This window comes from Coturnix japonica, chromosome 5 (genome assembly GCF_001577835.2).
Source record: "Coturnix japonica isolate 7356 chromosome 5, Coturnix japonica 2.1, whole genome shotgun sequence".
Taxonomy (NCBI): Eukaryota; Metazoa; Chordata; class Aves; order Galliformes; family Phasianidae; genus Coturnix; species Coturnix japonica.
This window is the reverse complement of record NC_029520.1, coordinates 15,943,590-15,965,536: the sequence shown is the minus strand read 5'-3', so window position 1 is coordinate 15,965,536 and position 21,947 is coordinate 15,943,590. Positions and strand designations below refer to the sequence as shown.

Sequence of the window (21,947 nt, the reverse complement as noted above, 5' to 3'; positions counted from 1 at the left end):
CAACACTAAGAAATGTCTAAGAGGATTGAAACATGCCTTTAGCGTCATGATAAAATCCCTAATGTTATAGCTGTGAGAAAGAATTTCTGCTATTGGCTCTGGAGGTATTCATTGGGAGAGAGCAACTGGAGCAAAGTTTTTAAAGATGCTACTTAATCAAATGATCCCCAAGCAGAAACTTCTTGATTTATACATTTTAAAAAAGAAAAAAAATCAAGAAGGGTTTCTTCATGAGGTAAGGTTTCTCAGTCCCCATTTTTATGAGGAATAACTCTTTTTTTTTCCAGCTCATTTATTGTTTGATAAAAGATTGGTTTCTAAAGTCTATTAATGCTGCTGGAAATATACTCATTCACTCAAGTAGGCTTTGGATTAGGTCCATTGTAAATGTTGAAATACATTAAATGCATGTCAGGAAAAAAAAAAACCCTCAAGCAGAAATGAATTATCGATACATGTTGCAATCTTTGTCCTAATATTTGTAGAGTTTTATATACCAAATAGATCTAATGAAAACTGGTCAAAGCAGAAAATGAACAAAGTGAGGCTACAGAGGATGTGTTGTGATGAAGTGCTATGGAAGCTTTTGAGGTGTTTCTTGATAATTTGTTTGGAACACTTAATGCTTCAGCTGAAATTATACTGAAATTATACGAAGTATCTATTTGTGGGTTATCCTGTTTAATTTTCCTACTGAAAAAGCCAGCCAGTGCTCCCCTGTTAAAATGCTTGAGTCTGGTAGATAGGCTCCTGACAGAGTGTTATCCGGCTTTGATATTGTCACCATGTCAGGCTAAGTGGTGGCCTGGTGGTTGTAATGTATACCACTGAGGGATCACATAGCAGCAGTGTTCACCGATGGTGGTAGTCCATGAGTAACCATTAACAGTTCGTTTTACCTTTGATTAAAACGCTCCACTGAGGCTTTGTCTTCTGTTTCAGCCTGATTTATAGCATTGTTTTTCTGTTAAGAGTCTAATTACTTTTCTAACTGAAAGTTGCTTTTTCTGAATTAGATGAATTACCTTCTCAAAATGTACTAAGGTTTTCTGTTTGAACTGTTTGTAAATAGGCTGGTGTGTCCAGGGAAATCTCTTACATATACATGCACTCGTTCCTAGTCAGCTGAATCTAGTCTGGAAAAACTACACTTGCTCTACAGCTGGGAATATTATATCCTTACTTGTATGGAATTAAAAAGGAGAACCATGCCTTTTAAATTATTTGCTCCTGAGAGCTTCATAGCTGTAGGAAACAAACCTTTTAAAACACCGTGTTATGAAAGTAAAGCTACAGGGAACCATTGCTTGTATCTGATGTGCTGCTGCATTTGATGGATTTGGACAGAATTCCCATATAGTTGGATGGAATCAGACAAGCAAAGTAAGCTGCGAGTGCGATGGGGAGCACCTACTTCACCATTGCTTAGCGAGACTTTTCTTCACTTGAAATAATGTAGACTGGGGAGGTGTTGTAGCAAACTTGGCTCTTTCAAGCAGTTCTGTCTTTGAAACTGCAGGCAGAGATAAATCTTAAGATACATTCGCTCTGTCCTTCAGGTCCTTTGTGACAAATGAAAACTGCCACAGAGCTGGAGCCTTGAGATCACGTGGGTGTCACAGGCGGTATTAACTGCTTTAGTTTGTACTACAGTTAGACATGGCAGCATCTTAAATTCTGTCACATTCTTCATGTTTATTTATAACTCCAGTATCAATATTTATGGCCACCCTTGGAACGTTCTCTTGACATGACTTTGAGTGTTAGGCCCTTCACACCAAGGAAGAGACTGTCAGAACAATAACATTTATGTTTTGTTGGTGGCGTCTTTTGTTTTGCAGCATTAGGATTGGTAAGAATACTTGACTGATTCTGTTAAGAATACTTGTTGACAAAATATATTGAAATGATACGTTAAACCTACAGAATCATTATTTAAATAGATCTAGAAGGCATAGGACTCAGTGTAAGGAAAGGCCCAGTACTGATGTTTAAGACTCATTTAGTCCAGGGCCTGTAAATATTTGGAACAGTTGCCTTTTGCTCGGCCTTCCACTGGGCTATGCCTACAGGAATTTTATTATCCTGCAGTTATCAGGAGGGTGGGATACTGAATGTGTCCAAAACCATTTTTTGAGGACAAAACATCTAATTAGTTCTGTCAGTTTCTCAAAGTTATTTGCCATACAATGAAAATATTCAGTAGTTGCTCTTCCCAGAGGCTGGTGAGTGTGCTTAGAAAATTATTGTAGTTTAGTCACATAGGTGCTCAGTGACTGTAAACCATCACGGCCTGTGATGCATGTGAGACTTTGTGAAAGGGCAACTCAGAGGAAATATTGTCACAGTTACAAGTTAAGATAATGCCCGAGGATATCGCACCAAATGGAAATGATTCTGGGTTTATCCCAAATATGTATTTTTTTTTCCCCTCACCCAAACTGCTGACTTATGCAGTCATATTCTACTTTGAGAATACATGCAGTGCGCAGGAAACAACAGGTAGCTCTTGAACTTGGACAGTTAAACACTGGGTACAGTTTGTCTACCTTACATGTGCCTAATGCTTAGGAGCATGGATATTAATAAGTGTGAAAATAAATTAGAAGCATGTAATTTATAAACTGGGCTTTGCCAGTTTATCAGTTTCTCTTTTCTTTCCCACCATTAAGGCTTTACAGATGATACAGGAGGAGACTTAGTTACACTTGCAATTTTCCAGGTGTGGTACATTTTCTAAAACTTCCAGCTAAATGTTTAGCCCAAGGTTGTCTTATTTTTTAGAATTACAGTAAGAAAAACTTATGTTCACTGTTACATCTTGGAGGAGTCAAAGGCAAGTTAACCTGACTTGAAAGGTTGAACTTGTAAGACTATATAAGACTATAACCAGGAAAGGTTACACTTACTGCACCACAGACCTTTTGTAAGTATATAATGCTGCTATTGCCTGTTTGAATTACTGTCAAATTGATAGTCATTTATGGCTTAAAATCTATTTAAGTCACTAATAACTACATCTGCAATTAAATGTCTCTATCTGAATGTAATTATTGGCATGTACCGCAATTGTTCGAAATGTTTTACATCTGATACAAATTGAAGGAAAAAGCACATGCAGCAACGGCCTGTGTTTTATTTCGATTGGAAGATTCTGTGTGTTAGAGTTCTTATGTGTGTGTTCTGAGTGCTTATGCCTTATTTTTAGTTCAGTGTTCCTACAGATTGCAGAAGTGTTTATGTACATTCAAAACTGGTTGAAGTCAAAGCACCTGGCTGAGCTGACAATAAATTATTGAATTCATTCAGTTTTCAAAGTATGGAATTTGATACCTTCGAATAAGGCTGATGGAAGTTTTCCATGCTGTTGTAATGTATTGCACTTGTATTGTAATGTATTTGCTTAAAAGGATGTAGCCATGAAGCAGCCTCCTCGTGTGAATAAGGAGCATTTGAGTCAACAAAGACTTACAGAAATGGTATCATAATTACTAGCTTTGTGTCCAGCCTTGGTTTGACTCTTAGTAGCTTGTAACAAATAAAACATAACCAGGTAAAGAGGGTGAGCAGAGAAAATGTGTACACATCTGTGCTGCATCATGATGAATGTTCTTTGACTGGTGTTTACTTTGGCAAGTGTTTGAAGAGTCAACCAGAGTTCATTTTTAAATGATCAGATGTTTATGGAGAATGACTCCTTGGTGTCTGTAGATGACCTGGACACTTAAGAGATGCTTAAGCTGTTGTGTGTGCGGATCAGGGTAGTTTCTTCTCATGAGAAGGAATATTCTGTAAGGTGGAAGGCACTGTGTCAGAAAGCTTGTGCCGGATGTGTTCTTATGCATCTCACAGAGTAATACAAAGGATCTTTTCAAAAGCTCTTTTGTTCATTAACTGGTTTACTTATTGCAAAGGCAAATGTAGATTTCTCTGCTTGTAAGACTATAAATTACCATACTGGTGGTAAGGGGATAGGTAGCTACAGTAATGGCAGGAACCATTGTGGCTGTTAAAAGATGGAATAGAAAGAGATGGAAAAAGGATACCTAAAGCTCTGCTTCCTCTGGCAAACGAAGTGGCCTGTTGGGTTGCCATAGCTGTAAGGCCTCACCCTTCCTTTTGCATTTCTTGTTGACCCTGCTCTCTTTCCCCCCTTTGGTTTAACTCTGGTCCCCATCAGCCCGTTTTGTGGTCTGACTTGACTCATCAAATTAGAAGGAAGCCAGCAGATTGTTTTTCCTGTGCTGCTTGTCTTGTTAGTGATTTGAATTTGCTCAGTGAGAGATCCAGTAAGATCCCAGAGTAGCACACAAAAAGCTACAGAAGAATGCAGCTTGGAACAGCCTTGGTGCAATTAAAGGTAGAGAGATGTGTGCTCCTCTTTCAGTTGGCTTGACTTCATCTTGCAAAACCACAACTTTAAAACTGGGCTTAGCCTTTGTATAAATTTCTCATGTGGGATTTTTATAAAGAGTTAACTGCAAGACACAAATGAGATGTAATAAAAAGTACAGTCAATGAGTGTTTATGAAGTGTTACTGCAGTCTTAAGAACTTTAACAGCACATAAACTATCTCCTCTGGACATGTGCTCAGTGAGGAGTACAGCAGAGGGAGGAAGAGTCATTCTAGTTTCAGGGGGTTCTTAAAATGAGGCAGACTCTGAATTAGCTGTGGCACTGAGCGTGTCCAGTAAATGCTCTGCTTTCCCAGTGAGTTGTAAACATGCTTCAAAATCTACTCCAGTGATCTCACAAACATCCTAGGAGGTAGTGACCACAAGTAAAAGAAATAAATAAGTGATGGACAAACCTGTTAAATACCACAAAGTGAGATGATGTGTGTATTTCCAGGAGTTGGAAGGGTGTGTTCTGCAGCAAGTGGAGAAGGTCACTTTGGCATTTGGTAACCTTAGATGTCAAAATAAGGAGACAGGTTTTTCTGAAGGGTGTGAACTAGTCCTTTCTGACAGTGGGCACTGCATTTCTTCAGTAAATGATGATACTGAGTTACTCAAAACATCCTAGAATTTTGGAAGGATATCAGAAATCCTATGAATGTCACTTTGCATTTAAATAGAACTTACTGAGTTGGCAAATTCTATGACTGTCTCCTTGAACTACTAAACAGTGAGGTTTCATGGCATGTTTGTAAGCACTTTCAAAGTAATAAACTACGGTTATCTGCTTGTTAATTATGCAAAACTGATAAGTAAATTACAGTTGCGCCTGATTTCTAATTTTTTAACTTTTTTCTTTTTTTTTTTTTAGACAAAAATTCTTGGTGTTTACTTCATTTCATCTCAAGAGTTCCTGTCCAATGCATACGTTTTGGCTGTACTCTTGTTTTTTGCCCTACTGTTGCAAAGGACATTTCTCCAAGCATCCTACTATGTTGCTATTGAAACAGGAATCAACTTGAGAGGTGCAATACAGGTAGCCAATACATTGTTTAGCTTGTTTTTATGCAACCATATATATATTTGTAAATATATACTGTATCTGTAGTAGTTCAGGTCAGTTAAGGCAAGTGTAAGAATTCTCTCCTGAAATAAATTCAGTGTCACCATTGCTGTTAAAGATTGCTTAAATTTCAACTGAGATTCTGTTTATATTCTATATGATATTTTTAATACCCATTTATTGTATTTGGTAGTAGAGATGAGAATATACTTTGGACATATAGATTGTATTTACAGTGCACGGAGTAGCATGGGTTGTGCCATCAGACGACTGGGTGCTGTGAAGTCTGTAATTACTGAACTTCAGGTCAGTAAAATGCAAGCCTTAATGACTGAGTAACTGTGAACAGCAAATCAAAGTTGTATGTAGCATACAAAAATATGTGCCTGGAAGATGAGTAAGTGAGAGAATTAGGAGTTATATTACAGTGTGATACTTCCAATTGCACTGGCTGATATCTGTCCTTTGACGTCTTGAAAGGCAACCCTATCAGTTACAGTGTTTATCCACTGAACTTCATAGACCCGCAGAGAGTCTTGATATAGGTGGATGCTTTCAGTAGCAACATAATTATTTAATCCTCTTTTGATCGTGCGCTTGGAAGCTGTTGTCGGCTGCCAGACTTCTGGATTACACCTACTGGCTTTATCTTACTAGAGTGTGGTGGAAAATACCCAAAGAAATAAAAACTGAACTTAAAGCACACAAGGCACAAAATGTATCAAGCAGAGGCACTCTAACTGACTGAAAAATATGTGGACTGCAGCAACTAGAAAATGGTAAAAGGGGAATTGCAAGAAAATAATATTACATTCCCATCTGTGTAGTTTAAGAAAATCTTCATTCTGTACACTCAGGTATTACACAGAAGCTCAAATAATGCCAACAGTCGTATTGGTCAGACTGGAAAATCATTTGAAGCAGCATAATTAACGTTAATGGCACTCTCGTATTTAATGATAAATTCTTTTTTCTAAAACTTTTCAGTTTCTTTACGTCTTTGGTCTCTTTATTTCCCTCTATGAATCTACAGCTGTTCCACAAGCCCAGTATGACTTTATGCTTCATGATGGCACTCGATCAGACAACATTTTCTGAGTCAAGGTGCCATCTATTAGTAACATTGTGCAGCCTTTTAGTTAACAAGCTGGTGAAAGTGCCCTTTTACTGTTGTGTACTAAGTTGATGTTGTTGTTTATACATGGTGCCTGGTTCTATACTAAGGTAACTCATTCTGTGTAGAATCAGACCTATTACATTATTTGCCTGTGAATTAATGTTTGCTATGGGACTAGGCTTTCTAGCCAAAATATAAGAATATTCTCAGATCTAAACCAGGAATATAGTTTCATTCTCTTAATGATCCCCAGGGGTGCAAAAAGGGAGTATTTAGACAACAGTTATGTACCTAATTGTTCACTGTGCTTCCTGTGGGCAAGCAATAGGATGCTTAAAATTTTTAACCATATTACAAAAAGCAAAACAACCTATTTTCATTCAAGTTCCTGAGGATTTAGGTTCCCTTGACATGCTGGATGGTACCCTTGTTATAATTTGAATTAGAAATCTTATTTTATTTCTGTCTGCTAACAATATTTCATCTATCTTCCAGACAAAAATATACAATAAGATTATGCAGCTTTCAACTTCCAACATGTCTATGGGGGAGATGACTGCAGGCCAGATCTGTAACTTGGTTGCCATAGACACAAACCAGTTGATGTGGTTCTTTTTCCTCTGCCCTAACCTTTGGGCTATGCCAGTACAGGTAAGCATGTCTTTTAGTTATTAATATACATCAATTTGTAATGAACATTTGCTTTTGAAATTGAAACTTGAAAAAAGTCTTCAAGCTATTAATGTCTACAGACATATCTGTGAGAGGACTGTAGATATTGAAGATTTTATTAGGATTCTCATCTTGTCTGCTGCCAAGTATGTTGTGCATTTGTAACAAGAATTTATAATGTGCAGTAGCTTAGATTATTCCTACTCTGTTGTTTATTATGTCAAGAGAGTTAACTGGAATATATTGCAATCATATACCTTCTGAATCCCAGCAGAAGAGGCAAGAACAAGAAGCAGCAATTGAAAAGAGGCCTGACGATGCTTATTACTTCAAAGTAACCCTCACTATTTGACTCAGATTTGACTCAAACCCTGGGAGCAAAAGGAGCCCCCCGTAAAGGCTTTTTCCCTTTCCATTTTGCAAACAGTTTTGTTTGATTCTGCTGGGATTATTTTAAAAAATCCTGTGCTCTCTGGCAGAGACAGCTTATAGTACTAATGAAATGGTAGCTTATCTCGTTAAAAACTGGCCACAAAGCAATTTGTGCTTGAAACTTCTTGCTATCTTCAGTAATTCTGTCACTGGACCACAGATGTCTTTGGTTTTTAAAAGTAATCAGAGGTATCAGTGAGTTTCTAGTTCATGGTGTATGTATTACTTGCTCACTTGTCACATGAAGATTTTTAAATTATCATTTAACTGTCATTACTCTTACTAGATCTGTACAACATACATAATAGAACCTTATTCCTGTGATGTAGCGTATTTGCTGTGACTCATTTTAAGATTTGCATTTAGTTCATCTGCAGATAGGCATCCAAAGATTGCTAAGAAGAACTTATTTTTTTCTCTGTGCACCTTGAATTCATACAAGTGTTGATATGGAAGTGGGTGATGTATGTACAGTGTTTCTTCATGGAAGCACCCATTTGATATGCATTTATATATGGGAAATGATCAGCTTATGACTGCTCAACTCTGGAATGATGGAAATTTGTGTTTCCATGTGGGTTATATGAGTGTGCAAATACAGTAGGAGTCATAGATAATGCTTTATGGAAATTTCCAAATTATTATTTTTAATTAAAGATAATGATGTATTCAATTAGATTTCTATTACTGTGTCTTGTGATCTGACTAATATTAGCTATTAGCATAGTTTATATAATAGAGCGTCAATGCTTTAGATCATTCAGGAGTCAGACATTAGAATAGTGGTAATTAACTTGAGCAGCTTGTGCATCTCTTTCCAGAGAACAAGACTCCAGCTTGCTCTCTAAATCCTTATTTAGCCAAGGACAACTTTTTTTTCCTTAACCTTTTTTTCAACATTCATTGCCTGTCCTGTACTATGCATCCTTCAAACAACTCATGTGAAGTTTGATTATTTGAACTGGGGGTTCTGACTAAATATGACTATGATGTTATTTTTTGGGGTACTCCTTAGCAATAATGCCATGAACATTGAAGGCAGTTAACATTTAATATAGATCAGTTGCATTTTAATGGTATTGCATTTTAGTTTCTATGGTAAGCAAAGAATTATTCCTTCTTTGTAGAATTCTCATCTGTTGTAGATTAGCGGGTTCCAGTCATATTGGAAGAGGTAGATTCTTCCCTGGGTGTAAAAAGGCTTAAATGTCTAAGAAGGATGCTGTGTCATCTGGTCAATTGCCAGTATTTAGTAGTAAATGGGAAGGGAATAGCTTGATGTATTACTTAAAAGCATTTAAAAATAACTTTGATTTTTGTGGAGCATACCCCAGATGAAGTCAACCCAAGTCTTTCACTCACTTTCTTTTCTCCCAATAGATAATTGTAGGAGTTCTTCTCCTCTACTACCTTCTAGGAATCAGTGCCTTAATTGGAGCAGCAGTAATCATAGTACTTGCACCTGTTCAGTACTTTGTAGCAACAAAACTCTCGCAGGCTCAGAGAAGCACGTTGGTAAGTGTCTTCACACTTGCATATGTTACTGATATCACCTCTGGTCTTTATGTGTTGGCCTGTGTTTAGACCTACAAAGCTGATGGTGTGAAATTAACCAAAAACTGATTCTCAAACAGCATGCAATGTTCAAGAAAATGAAATGCAAGAATGTGAGAAAATGACAAGCAGTAAAGATGCAATTTGTCTTGAGGTTTGTATTTTTTTCAGCCAGTACGTCTTTCCTTAACAGGAAAAAAAATAAGATCTTTCTGTCTTGTAAATATGAGTGATCAGTGACCATTGACTGAAATGACCGTCTGCAGTCAGATGATGCCCTAATAAATGAGTCCTGCAGGACAATCTGTCTAAGGAATTAGGAAAGCTGTATGCAGCCTCAGGCCCTAGTTACATTGTGGTTGTGGAAATCTATGGATGTAACTTATTTAACTAACGGTCCTATCTGCCACAGCACGTTCCTTATCTGGGGAGCTTTGAGATTTTAGTCATGAGTTGTCTTGGTTCCTCACTTGCCTGAATTGCTTGTATCACTGCTAAGGAAGTTGCCTTTTCCACCTGTTAATATATTCCCCATGTTTGACAACTGTTGCGATGCTGAGACAGCCTTATGAACCTGTAATGAAGCTGGACAGCAGGATGTGGTTGTTGAAATCTCTTCTGAAACGAATCATGTGTAATGAGAAGCTTATGCACCTTCCTGTGAGGAAAGTAATGCCTTTGCATCACCAATATACACCTTTCTAGTAGTGTAGACAGCATTCATCCCTGTATCATCCGGGCAGAGTCCATATCACCTAGAAGTTCCAGCAGATGGGAGAAGAGTATGTTGTGATTGGATTGTCTGTACTGTTCAGTGAAGTGCAGCAAAAAGATTATTGAGACTGCCAGAAAACTGGAAGCAGAGTAATTACAGTGCACTGTAGTGTCAAAGCCAAGTGGCCTTGCTCAGAGTCAGGGCTCCCTACAGAATCACAGCTTCTTGCTAATGCAGCTTGGCTGCTTTGAAGCCTGGCACCATTGTTTCCTCTTCACATTGGTTTGGCAGAGCAGCGTGCCCAGTTTTAGCTTGTCTGCTTGTTCTGATCTCCTCTGTACATGCTCAGTGTCTACTGAAAATCTAGCCAATGTACTTGGCAAATGAAGTCATGAGAGGGTGCCTTGCAAGTGATCAGAAAGCTTTCAGAAGAGAGAAATTTTCAGAACAAGGTATGTGAACTAGCAGTACAAACCAATTGGCTTTTCATTCAAGGTCTCGCCTTTGCAAGGTGAGCTTCACTGTAGGAATCTCACCTTTGCAAAGAACAACAGAACATCCAAATAAATAGCGTATCTGTAGAAATAGCAAATAGAAGGGAATGCTTGACTGACTGCAAGAGGCTGTATACAATTTTTGTGGTCCTTATGTTTAAGGGCCAGGTGCTTTAATTTTACTCTTGAAGTAAATGTGTATGCCCATGTTGCAGGAGTACTCCAATGAGAGACTGAAGAAGACAAATGAGATGCTTCGAGGCATTAAGCTCCTTAAACTCTATGCTTGGGAACACATATTTCACAGCAGTGTGGAGGAAACCAGACAAAAAGAAATGACTAGCCTCAAGTCTTTTGCCCTTTATACGTCCATATCTAGTAAGTTTTTTTCATTCTTAATCCACTGTTCAGCTAAAGGACTGTTTTATTATTAGCTGTTAATGAGTTTACCGTTTCTCTGCTGAGATTGTTTAGTTTGCTTTAGGCTCTGATCCCATACTCCTCACTTTCTATTTAGTCAGATAATCCATTTCTTTAAGTAAAATTTTGCTTGTACAGGAAATAAGCCTAAAAGAGAAAGTCAAATCAAAGCTTCATAGCATTTGCTTTTCTGAAGTAAAGCTTTTAAGGGAGAAGCATTTCACAGGCTAGCTCAAGCCAGTCCTATTCTTTCCTATAATATAGCATTCAGGTAGATGGCTTTGTTGATGTTTATCTTTTTTATTTTTTTTTTCCTCCTGCACAATCCAGTGTATCATGTGATAGAAAATGCCTTTGCATTGAAGCTCTAACAGGCAGTCAAGTCATACTGAAGAACACTATTCATATAATCTGTGAGATATTAGTGAATTGGAAACTTCAGCAGGAAGTATTCAAAGGCTACAAGCTACCTGTACTAATTCCTTCTAGACTAATAAAGGAGAAAGAATTACTTGGGAAAATAACTTCCAGTCTAGGCAGTATCATTTGCTTACATTTGCCCAAGAGATGTGCAGTTGTCTGACTTCTCTGCCAAGTGAGTAGGAGGGCAAGATCTTGATCTCACTGCATTCTGTTGATATTGAGATTTTCACTGACCTACAAGACCAGATTTTCTTTGTGGGGATCCTGAGCTCTCTGTGCTTGTAGGATAGTTTGCATTTCAACAGAAAACATGAAGGATGGTTATTACTACATTGCTAACCCATATTCCTGCCCTATCTAAAAAAGATCCCTGTACACAAATGTTATTTGCTTGCTTTTCCCCTTCCACCTGTTTAGTAAACCTTAAGTGCTACGATGCGTGAGTAGTTATAGTAAGAGATGATGCATGAGTAGTTATAGTAAGAGAATTCAGGGCACTGAGACAAAAGCTGTTACAGGACAGGGGAGAACAGGTTCATTGTTTGCATTTTAGTTACTTGAGGCCCATCTGAAATCAAAGCTCTACCATGCTTAGATACTATTGGAACTTCTACCAATCTCCTGAGGATATTCATAATTTATATTCTAGATTGCAATGCTGGGTTCTGTGTAACTGAAGAGATTAGTTTTGTAGGAACTGGAGAAATAAGCTGGGTGCTTAGAAGAATTCTGTGAATGAATAATTGTGTATTTTCCTTATTTCCAACGTGAAAAATATTATTATAAAGCAGCTAGTAGTATCTTAACATTTACTGTGTCTGAATGGAAATCATCTGAACATTTCTGCATGTTTTCCTTCACAGTCTTTATGAATGCAGCAATACCAATCGCAGCTGTACTTATAGTAAGTATAGACTTCTCTAAGTAATGTTAATTGCAACCACGTTTTTAAGTATCAGTGATGTAGAGATGAGGAAGAAGGAGAAGATGCAATCCTGACACTTATTTGCCTTTCCACTGGGAGAGCATGGAAGATGTTCACTTTACATCTGTATCCAGAGGCAAAAAGAAGTATGCAGCACTCCTCCAAGCTGTTAAAAGGATATAAATACTGGTATAATGATATAATAGTTCTTAAATAAGAGACAGTAAACAGAATGCTTGTGGAATTTGAAGTCTTTGTGCTTTTTCTTTCTTTATAACTAAATACTGATGATAATGTCTGTATCTTTATAGACATTTGTGGTCCATGCTCATCTGACAAGAAAGGCTGACTTCTCTCCATCTGTGGCGTTTGCATCCATCTCCCTGTTTCACATTCTTGTGTCTCCATTGTTCCTGCTCTCCAGTGTGGTTAGATCCACTGTCAAAGCATTAGTAAGGTGAGAACTGTAAAACGAATACCTTTGCTCCTGCTCCTTGGCCTACAGCTCATTTTGCAATTGTAATTTTAGAAATAATGCTGTGATTATTTATCAGCTATCGCTCTAAGTTGCTTCCTTACCTTGTGTCTTGCATAATGCCCTCAGCTGTAGCATGCAGGCCAAGTTCTTCACTGGTACAATTGGCACAAGCAATGTTTTGTGGTCTGCCATTACTTATTTATTGTATAGGATGGGCTGAGCTGTGTTGGTACCACATGTGACATATATGTGGTCACAAGAAAGGAGGTGAAAACTTACTGAGGCTGTGGTTCTGTCAGTCACCCAATTGATTCCTCCTACATGAAGCATGTGGAAGATCATCGCAGGAGAGCGCATGTTTCAGTGTGTGTCACTTGGGCTTTGTTCTCCCACCACCTCTCCATCTTGGTGGCCTATTACTAGAGAGCTGGGCTTAAAACAAGCAAACAAAACCAAACCATAACGCTGTGGACGTAAAAATGGCAATATTAAGCATGGGAATTAGCAAATGACAGAAAGTCTACTCTAGACTAGATGAATTTGAACCTTGTTATGAACATGTTAGCTTTAGCATTCAACACCTGAAATAATAACCAGTACTTGAGTCTTTTTCTCAGCAAAACTGGTATTCACTAGGAGTTTTTCTTTGATTATCAGCAGCTTTGTGTTTGAAACAACGGAAAACCCAGCTCCTAATACTTATCATATTCAGTGTAACTCTACCCAACTTAAAGACAAGAAAGATTCTTCGGGCTTACTTTATTTTAGTGCTTTGTGATCTCAAATACAGATGTCTAAAGTCTTGCCTGAGGTACTGGATACCAGCCCTAGCTCAGTGTCTTTGTGCCACTAGAGAGATGGAGACTACAGCAGGAAGGTGAGGTTGCCCTCACTGTATAAAAATTCCCTGACTGTGCAAAGTTACAGCTGCCTCCACTCCCTTGACAAGTGTGAAATCTGAGAGCGTCAGTGGCTGGCATGAAATGCTTTGCAGGCACAGTGGTAGCCCCTGGAGCTGTGGCAACTTGTCATGCTAAGAGCACAGCCAGCTTATTATCTGGGGACTCATTCTGGTAATAGTCATTTATTTTGATTTGTGGAAGGATTTCTTTTCTTGTCATTGAGTTCTGTGCCTGGTAATGCCACAAATCAGTGCTAAAATGATTAGTGTCAGCAAGTATTTACTGCTAGCCAAGAGTTGTTCATGAGTGATGCTTCAGTTATCTTTTCATTGGCAGGCTGTTGCCCGGCCATTTACAGCGCAGGCAGGAGTCCCCAGTTAAAACTGTGCAACGAAGTAGACGGGAGCCCTGAATTCCGGGCTGTCTTTATCTTAGTGGTTCCCTTAGTGCTACAGAGTGCATTGCTCACTAGCGCTACAGGTGCTGCTCTGGATGTGTCTTCTGCATTCCCCAACAGTCAGTGCAGTTCCTTGGAAGCAAATGCCAGATATTTTCAGCCCATACAAGCACGTGCTTGATTAAATATCTTAGTAAAACAGATCCTGGAGAGTGGTGTTTGTACTTACTGAGCATAACTAATGTTTACTTGCTCTAACTGTGCCTTGCTGTTGCACCTTGCTGCTAGTAAGTAGCTGATCAATAAGATCGGATAAGGGTAATTAACTTCACGAAGCTATTACTTAGTTCCCATTAGGCTCAGATATTCTAATTGAGTTTAGCAAGTGTACAAGGCAGCTTGTCCTGCAGTGGCAGAAACTAGCTGAGTGATGCAGAAGATGATCCAGAAGTGGAACAAGCCTGTAAAATGATATTAAGAATATATTACTGGCTTTGCATCTTGGGCACTTCACAGACCCTGCTTTGTAAATGTTGGGTAGAATCTCTAATGCCCGGTGCTCAAGAATCTCCACAAATGAAGCTGCAAATACATAACTGATGAAAAGATAGCAGCCTAATTGCAAAACATCATTGTGGATTGTCTTTGACACTCAGAATGACTGTGACTCACTGCAGTGGTAGAAGAGGTGTTCCACATAAGGATACTACAAAATTCCCAAGTTGGGGGGCCAGGGTGTTTGCTCCTGGGTGAGAGAGGATTTAAAGCCTTTAAATTTTAAGCATCCAATTGATTCATTTCTTACATGTGAAGTCTTCAGGGACCAAGGGAAGGGTGTAGAGTTTTCTATCAGAAAAGGTCAAGTAGCAGGAGTGGCATTATGTATCTTACTGAGCTTAATATGAAACTGCTTCTTCAGTCAGCTGTGCAAATAACTCTGCTTTAATCAATATCTCTAGCATGGGGCTTAAAAATAAGATTCCTGGTGGAGATATTAGAATCCTGGTGAAATTGCTGTGTCAGTTGGAGCTCTGCAGAGAGCGTAATTTCTTTATTCTTTAAGAGCATAGAGACACCCTGAAGCATGAGTTGATGCCTCTAACAAAAGGTTTGCTCACAGCTGTCTGTCACTGTATTTTCTCAATTATTGTCATAGAAGCAGCAATACCAGATTTAAGATAAACATTAGGCAAGTTGCTTGCTGAGAAAAATCTTGGTGTTTAGAATACAGCAAACTTGATATAAAACCAGTGAGCAGAGAATGCCGTCAAAACTATCCAATATTTTAATGGTCTTGTTTGGGTGCATGATGCAAGGATATATCTTCTGTCTTCTCTTACTCACTTTGTCATGGAGAAGATAAGCTGGGCTCTTTTGTATCTGCTCTTTTCAGTTTCAGAGCAATTACTCAAATGTTAATGTATGTCTGTAAAGAATTCATCTGCTGCTGAGTCCATGCAGGTGGTGGCTAGACCATCATTTTGGTTCATTTAAGGACATTTAAAATATTCTGCTTAACATCTGGTTCACTGAATAAAAGAGGCAAGGCCGTTCCTAGCCCTGTGTGAACATCTAGAGACAGGCTTCTCACCTCTTCTTTGAGGTAATAGACCTTTACATTTAGAAACTGCAGTAATCCAAGTGAGCAGGTTGATAGGAAACCTACAGAACAACTTCTTCACTGGGCACTTCCTAGCTGGGCACCATCTCTGCTTGGAGGACACGTTGCTGACTGTTCAGAGAGTCTGACTTAGGTGATCTCCTAAAGCCTTTGTCCAATCACTGTTCTGGCACCATCAGAGTATCTTACGAGGCTCTCAGAAGAAAATGAATCTCCTTATGAAGAAAGAGTCCCCAGTGGAGGAATGCAAAGAAAATATATGTGTTTGCATGCCAACAGGTTGGCACATCTTGTTGTACTTTAGTACAATTAACCTAAGGCAAAATATTGAGATCAGTTGTTTCAGTTGCCCCCTGTAGATATATTTTAAGAACTTAAAGCCTTTTTGTGCCTTATGATTTTGGATACTGATTGTTAACTTATTTCCAGCCCCTTTACCATTAAGTTCAATCTGTGCAAGTCAAAACATATAATTTCCTTGTTCCATAAGTAGACATAAATTTTACAGTCAGACAGAGAGATCAAAAATGATGTTCTGATCTGTTAAATGTCATAATAAGGGCGCTTTCTCTCTTAGCTAATTAAAAAACTGCTTGGAGAAAGTTTCTGCGTTACTCTATATCTCGCCTACTAAACACTCTTCTCTGAAATTATACTCCTCCTTCATGTTACCCCATGCTGTGCGGATTTCATGATTCCTAGTGTTTGTTTGGAGGAACTGTTTGTGCAGCACTTCAGTAATACAAATGACAAGTTCTACATCAGCACGTGGCTTCAACAGCAGCTACTGCTGGAAATGGTCTCCATCACAAGTGCCTAGAAAAAATCTTCTGTAACCTCTCTGGTGGCAGTGGAAATTGAAAGGCCTGAGAAACCTCTACAGAAACCACTAGGAAAAGTAGAAACAAAAGTTCTGTTTTCTGGTTCAAGCTGTAATTCTGTTTTTCCTTTCAGTGTGCAGAAACTGAGTGAATTCCTGTCAAGTGATGAGATTGAGGAACATGACAAATGTCCAGAGCTAAGAAGTGCAGATGCTCAGAGCAAATATCAGGCAGTGGTGAGTAATAATGTTTAATTGCAGGTGAAATTACTAGGGTGACTTCTACCCAGAGTAAATTTTTTGCTTTTCTATCTCCTACTGGTTTTTACTGCAGTTATAAAAGCTTGAGAATTCAGCACCCTCTAACAGGTGGCAACGTGCTTGATTTTGCTTAGGATGCTTTGCTGGTACTGCCACCAATTCCTGTTATTTCTGCCTTTCTTTTTTTTTCACAGCCACTCAAGGTGGTTAACCGCAAGAGGCCTGCCAGGGAGGACTGGAACAATTACACCACTCATACAAGCAGACCAATTAACATCACAGAACCGGATGATTTTTGTGTAAAGGTGATATGAAGGTCACTGTAATAACACTGTTATTATAGCACATGAATAGTAGTTTCTGTATTCCAGTAAGAGTTTCAAGTTCAAGATCCAGTCTTTGATCTGAAGCTGTCAGATGCTTGCACTCGTACCACAGATTAATCTCCACCTTTCTTTTTTATACCTTTCTGTTTTAACCATTGCCTACTGACCTTTATGTGTGATTGTGTGTATCCTTCTGAATTTCACTCAGCAACTTTCTGTTTGTGATATTTAACGTCCTCTTTCCATTACAAGACTTTCTCTCTTCTTTGTAGGTAAATTAAAATTGCTCATACCAGTTGGAAGACTGATGCTCTTGATCAGCTATAGAAATGACCAGAATTAATAGAAATTCTGATGGTTGTTACAGTGTTGATACTGTTTGTTTAAGAAGTTGGTTATTGCATTTGCATTTCTGTCACAAGAGAATGAGTAATTTTGGTTTAGTGGGACTAAGTATAATAATTGTTCAGCGCTTTGGTTTTCTGGAGGCTGTTGTCTTGACATCCTGCTTTAGTGCAGGAATATTGGGGGTGGGGAGGGAGGGGATAAGTCGATCAGATCAGCCTGGACTGATGAGAAAGGAGTGGGGCAGAGCGGTGAGTTCTGTGAGGAACTATTTTAAGATCTTGTATGGAAGGTGAGGACCATCCATAATCTTTGGCTCCATCTGCTGTCATTGTTGTCACAGGCTGCACTGGGGTTGCACTGAGGTCAGGGAACTTCTGCAGCAAGTGCTTTCTGCAGCTCATTGCTCAAGAAAGGGCTTTTTTTTTTGAGAGAGAGAACTCTGTGCCTGTTTTTGTTCATCTAGAGGGAGGAGCACTGTGTTTTCTTTTGCCCGTTTTTCAGGTTGTTTCCCAAGATGATGCAGCCATCAAGGCTTTCTCTTCAGTGGAAATAAAATTTGAGGGTAGGGTAGAAGTGCCCCATTTCACACTTTTCTTGGATCAAGAATGTTGTACCTTACATTGCTGGAAGGCTTTGAGAACTTCAGTGCTTCTGAGAAGTGACAGAAGAGAATTCCTTAAAAGTATAGAGCTATAAAATTGTCTCCTCTTTCCTGTTTTTCATGGTGGTATCAAGTGGAAATCTCCAGTTAGAATCCTGAATGCATTTGTTTCTTGTTTTTTGTCTGTTTAAATGAAAAGATTGTATCTAACAAAGCGCAGATTATCTGAGAATCGTATTTAAAAAAAAAAAAAAAAAAGGAAACAATGTCAGAAATGTAAAGGCAGCAACATCTAATTTCTGAGGACAGTCCTGCAGCCCCTCCGAATTTGGAATGTATAATTGCAGTATTTGCTGCATTGTGTCTAGGCTGACATTCAGTGCTCTGCAGAGAGCAAGCCATGACCCTCTATGAAACTCACACTGGAATCATTTCACTTATTCTTTATGCTTGTCTTACAAATAACAAAACAAACCCTACACAGAAACTTTGTTTTCCTCTTGGGAATTTTCCATGGTTATCTTACTGTTGTGCTTGCTTGAATTCACAGATTGTAGCACAGGAGAATACAGGCCTGTAGAAAATCAGTCACTTGAAAATCTGACTCCTGTGATGAGAAAAAGCTAACTCTGAACTGGTACTCAGAGTAATGAAACTGATTACAGTGTCTCTGTTGAGAAAAAAAGTCAGTCCTAAAGCTGGTTTTCTCTTTCTTATTTTGCTCTGCCTTGATATAGATCACAAATGGATTCTTCACCTGGACACCTGAAGGTCCTCCAGCATTGTCCAACATTGATATCCGAATCCCTCAAGGTACAAAGTGACATCCAGTTTACAGAGTAAGATGATGTTGTGCAGACATTTGGAAGATCTGAAGCATTATATGCTGTCCTCCTGCCTTCTCTTGCAGGTCAGCTAACGATGATTGTAGGACAGGTTGGCTGTGGTAAGTCATCTCTCTTGTTGGCCATACTTGGTGAGATGCAGAAGATCTCTGGCACCGTATCCTGGAGCAGGTAGTGCTATTTAAAAAACCAAACTTGAGTTGAATAGCGATGCACGAAAGACCAACGTTTGTCTTGGGAGTTTGTTTGTGGAGTCAAGGATTTTGTAGCTGTTCAGTCAAGAGGAAAAACTTTGCCCTAATGGTGGGTGAGCACTTCAGAAAGAATCCCTAGCTGGGATGAATCATCATAGAATCATCATCAACATAGATTGGTTTGGGTTGGAGGGGACCTTTAAGATCAGCTACTTCCAACCTGCTGCTATAGGCAGGGATACCTCCCACTAGATCAGGTTCCTCAAAGCCCCATCAGCCATCCATGAAATAGGTGGGCATTCTGCACTCCAGCCATGTTAGCAACATTACACTTTTTAATTAGAAGCAATCAGCTGAAACATTGTTCTGCTACAGAATGGCATTTGTACCTTAAGGCCTGAGCCTGGGGACTTTGTATAGTGCTGTAGAGAGATAACAGCTCACCAGGAGAGGTCTTTGGCTGTGCTTTTATATGTCTGCTCCATCGTAGCACAGGTTTAGTGCTTGAGAAATTCAGGATGCTTTTATCAGTGACAGTGACCTCAGGATAGTCCCCAGTTGCATCCTGCTTATGTGCTGCTTGATTTGACAAGAGGAAGATAGTCATGGCCTTCTTTCCCAACACAGCAGCTGTGCTCCAGCAGCCAGATACAGACTGTCCTAGACTATACTTCTGACTTTTGCCTTGACCATGAAAGGAGGAAACAGTGCTACTACAGTCCAACAGCTGTGCTGCTGGAGCTTGGTCTTTTAACCCTTCCACTAAAATGACAGATTGTGTTATGCATTGTAGCTCCTAAATATATTTTTGGATAATCAGTGCCATCTTTGGTTCATAATCTGACCATTGTGTGTGAACATTTTTGGCTTGTTTATATGAGGCTGTTTAGCAGATTTCCTAGTAACACAACTACACTTTGCCTTTAGGGTTGCAATTATTTGTAGGTAAACGTTGACAAACTGCTGAGAGATCTGCAGTTTATAGCTGACCTGCTGTTATTGGTAGGTAACGCTTGATGAGCTGCAGGAGGATGGAAAGAAACCATTTTATTTCCAACTGAATGGGAATGATTCAGTTGGAATTGAGTTGCAGTGCAACCTTAAGTCACTATGATTGGCAGAAAATTATTGCTACTTAATGGTTTCAGCACTGATTTTTGTGAAACCGTTCTCACAAATTCCTTGAGTGTTTGTAAAGATGTTATTTATATCTAGCCTTGTGCTTATGTCAGTCACGCTGCTCAGAACTGTCTATCCCTTGGTAGTACAAGGGAGGAAGATTCCCTGCTTTATAGCTGTGGAAAATGAAATGGATCAAGAGTGACTCTTGGCTTGTAAGAGTGTCAAGAATGGGAGCCAAAGTTTCAGAATATCCTTTAATGCAAGTTTTCCCAGAGTATTGCTAGGAACAGCCTTATTGAGTGGAATAATAACATTTCAGCAAGGCTGCAATTTTTGTGTATGATGTAACATGATTAAGAAGAGTAATTTGAATGTCAGATACTAAGCTAAAGCAGAGGGCATGATGGTTCTGACTAGACTGTGTTTTTAAATAGCACTTGTTATGAAGTACGTACTTCTAAGCAGCATAAAGGTCAGAATGTGTTTTCATACCTTCTACATGTGTCAAAGTATCACAAGGTAAAATTCAGTTGTTATCACATTAGCTCGGCCATCTGTCCAGCAAGCATAAAGGGGCTTGCAGCTGAAACAATCTTAGCACTGTAACTGCTGGCAACACTGGCACAGATTATTTTTTCGTGTCACCTTTCAGAGCTGCAGTCATGTGCAGTGGTAAAATCAGCTTGATGGATGTAGTCGGTATTGGCTGCACACCTGTCTGCTCCCTTAATGTGATAAGAAAACATTAATGCCTGACCAGGTGTGTGCCATATTATCACAGATGCAAGGAGAGTGATCTAATCAAGTAATCACCAGGCTGTGTAGCCTTAGCTAAAGCAACAGTGTGTCACCAAAGTCATTATTATTAAAGTTCTTTCATTGGGATGAAACAAACACTGAGCTTTAGTCATTCATGTTACAGAACACTCCTACATTATCTCGTTCCAAATTTCTGTCCCCTTCCTTTCCCCCAAGGTTGTAGCTATGGATGTGAAGGTTATACCCTGCTGACTGTCACTCAGTGCTCAGGAAATCTGGGTTCTATTCCTGGCTGTTCCCTTGGTCTAATGGATAACCTTGTACAAATCAGTTCCGTGCTCTATTGATAGTATATCAGGATTAACAGTATATCAACTTTATTTGCTTCCTATAAAATGGTTTATTTCAAAACCTTCAAGTGTAATAACTTGTTACTGGAATAGGAGTTAGCTAATCAGATGTGAGCATTGGCTCGTTTTGTATTTTACTTTGTTATTTGTATTGCATTGCATGCCTGGAAGATCCAGCTCAGATCACTGCCCATTTTCCAAAGCAGGCTGAGAACGTGTGTGACATGAATATATTATAGTGTGCTTAGAGATTATAAAAATAGAGGAGACATTATTGCATTCTGAACAGATGGCAAATAGTATCGATTTGACTGGTTATCGAGTGAAAAATAGCATACCCCTTGCTGGTTTCTTCTGGGCAGAATCTCACTTTGAGAAGTACCGGTCCACTACCTGGGAGCAGCCTAAACGAGAAATACTTTGCTCAGTGTTACCTCATTTGTTCCTCATGTGAATCTTATAGAGTGAGGGAGGTGGTGGCTTCATGAAGGTTGTTCACAGCGGCTTTCTCCCTGCTGTATTCAATATGGAGCTGTCTTGTTGTTTTCATCAAATGACAACACAGGTGTGATTTTGATACCTAAAAAGCACATAGATTTTTATGAATAGGTTGCAACTTTCAGAAATGCCCAGGCACTTAATTTCATTGTATGTAACTCTGTTCAGAATAAAGGTACCAGTGCTAGCTCTCTCAAATTCCACAGTAGACT

At 39.0% G+C, this 21,947-nt stretch overlaps 1 protein-coding gene across 2 annotated transcripts in view; it reads left to right on the top strand.

The window, feature by feature from the left end:
* The window catches only part of ABCC8 (ATP binding cassette subfamily C member 8), a 114,529-nt gene that overhangs the window by 64,756 nt on the left and 27,826 nt on the right, over positions 1 to 21,947 (top strand). For both annotated transcript variants that reach the window (XM_015864123.1, XM_032444742.1), the window contains exons 7-16: positions 5,270 to 5,434; positions 7,074 to 7,229; positions 9,063 to 9,197; positions 10,661 to 10,823; positions 12,152 to 12,192; positions 12,525 to 12,670; positions 16,566 to 16,668; positions 16,887 to 16,997; positions 18,705 to 18,780; positions 18,878 to 18,983. In XM_015864123.1, the coding sequence (XP_015719609.1) occupies positions 5,270 to 5,434; positions 7,074 to 7,229; positions 9,063 to 9,197; positions 10,661 to 10,823; positions 12,152 to 12,192; positions 12,525 to 12,670; positions 16,566 to 16,668; positions 16,887 to 16,997; positions 18,705 to 18,780; positions 18,878 to 18,983 (1,202 nt within the window). The remainder of the gene's footprint in view (positions 1 to 5,269; positions 5,435 to 7,073; positions 7,230 to 9,062; positions 9,198 to 10,660; positions 10,824 to 12,151; positions 12,193 to 12,524; positions 12,671 to 16,565; positions 16,669 to 16,886; positions 16,998 to 18,704; positions 18,781 to 18,877; positions 18,984 to 21,947) is intronic.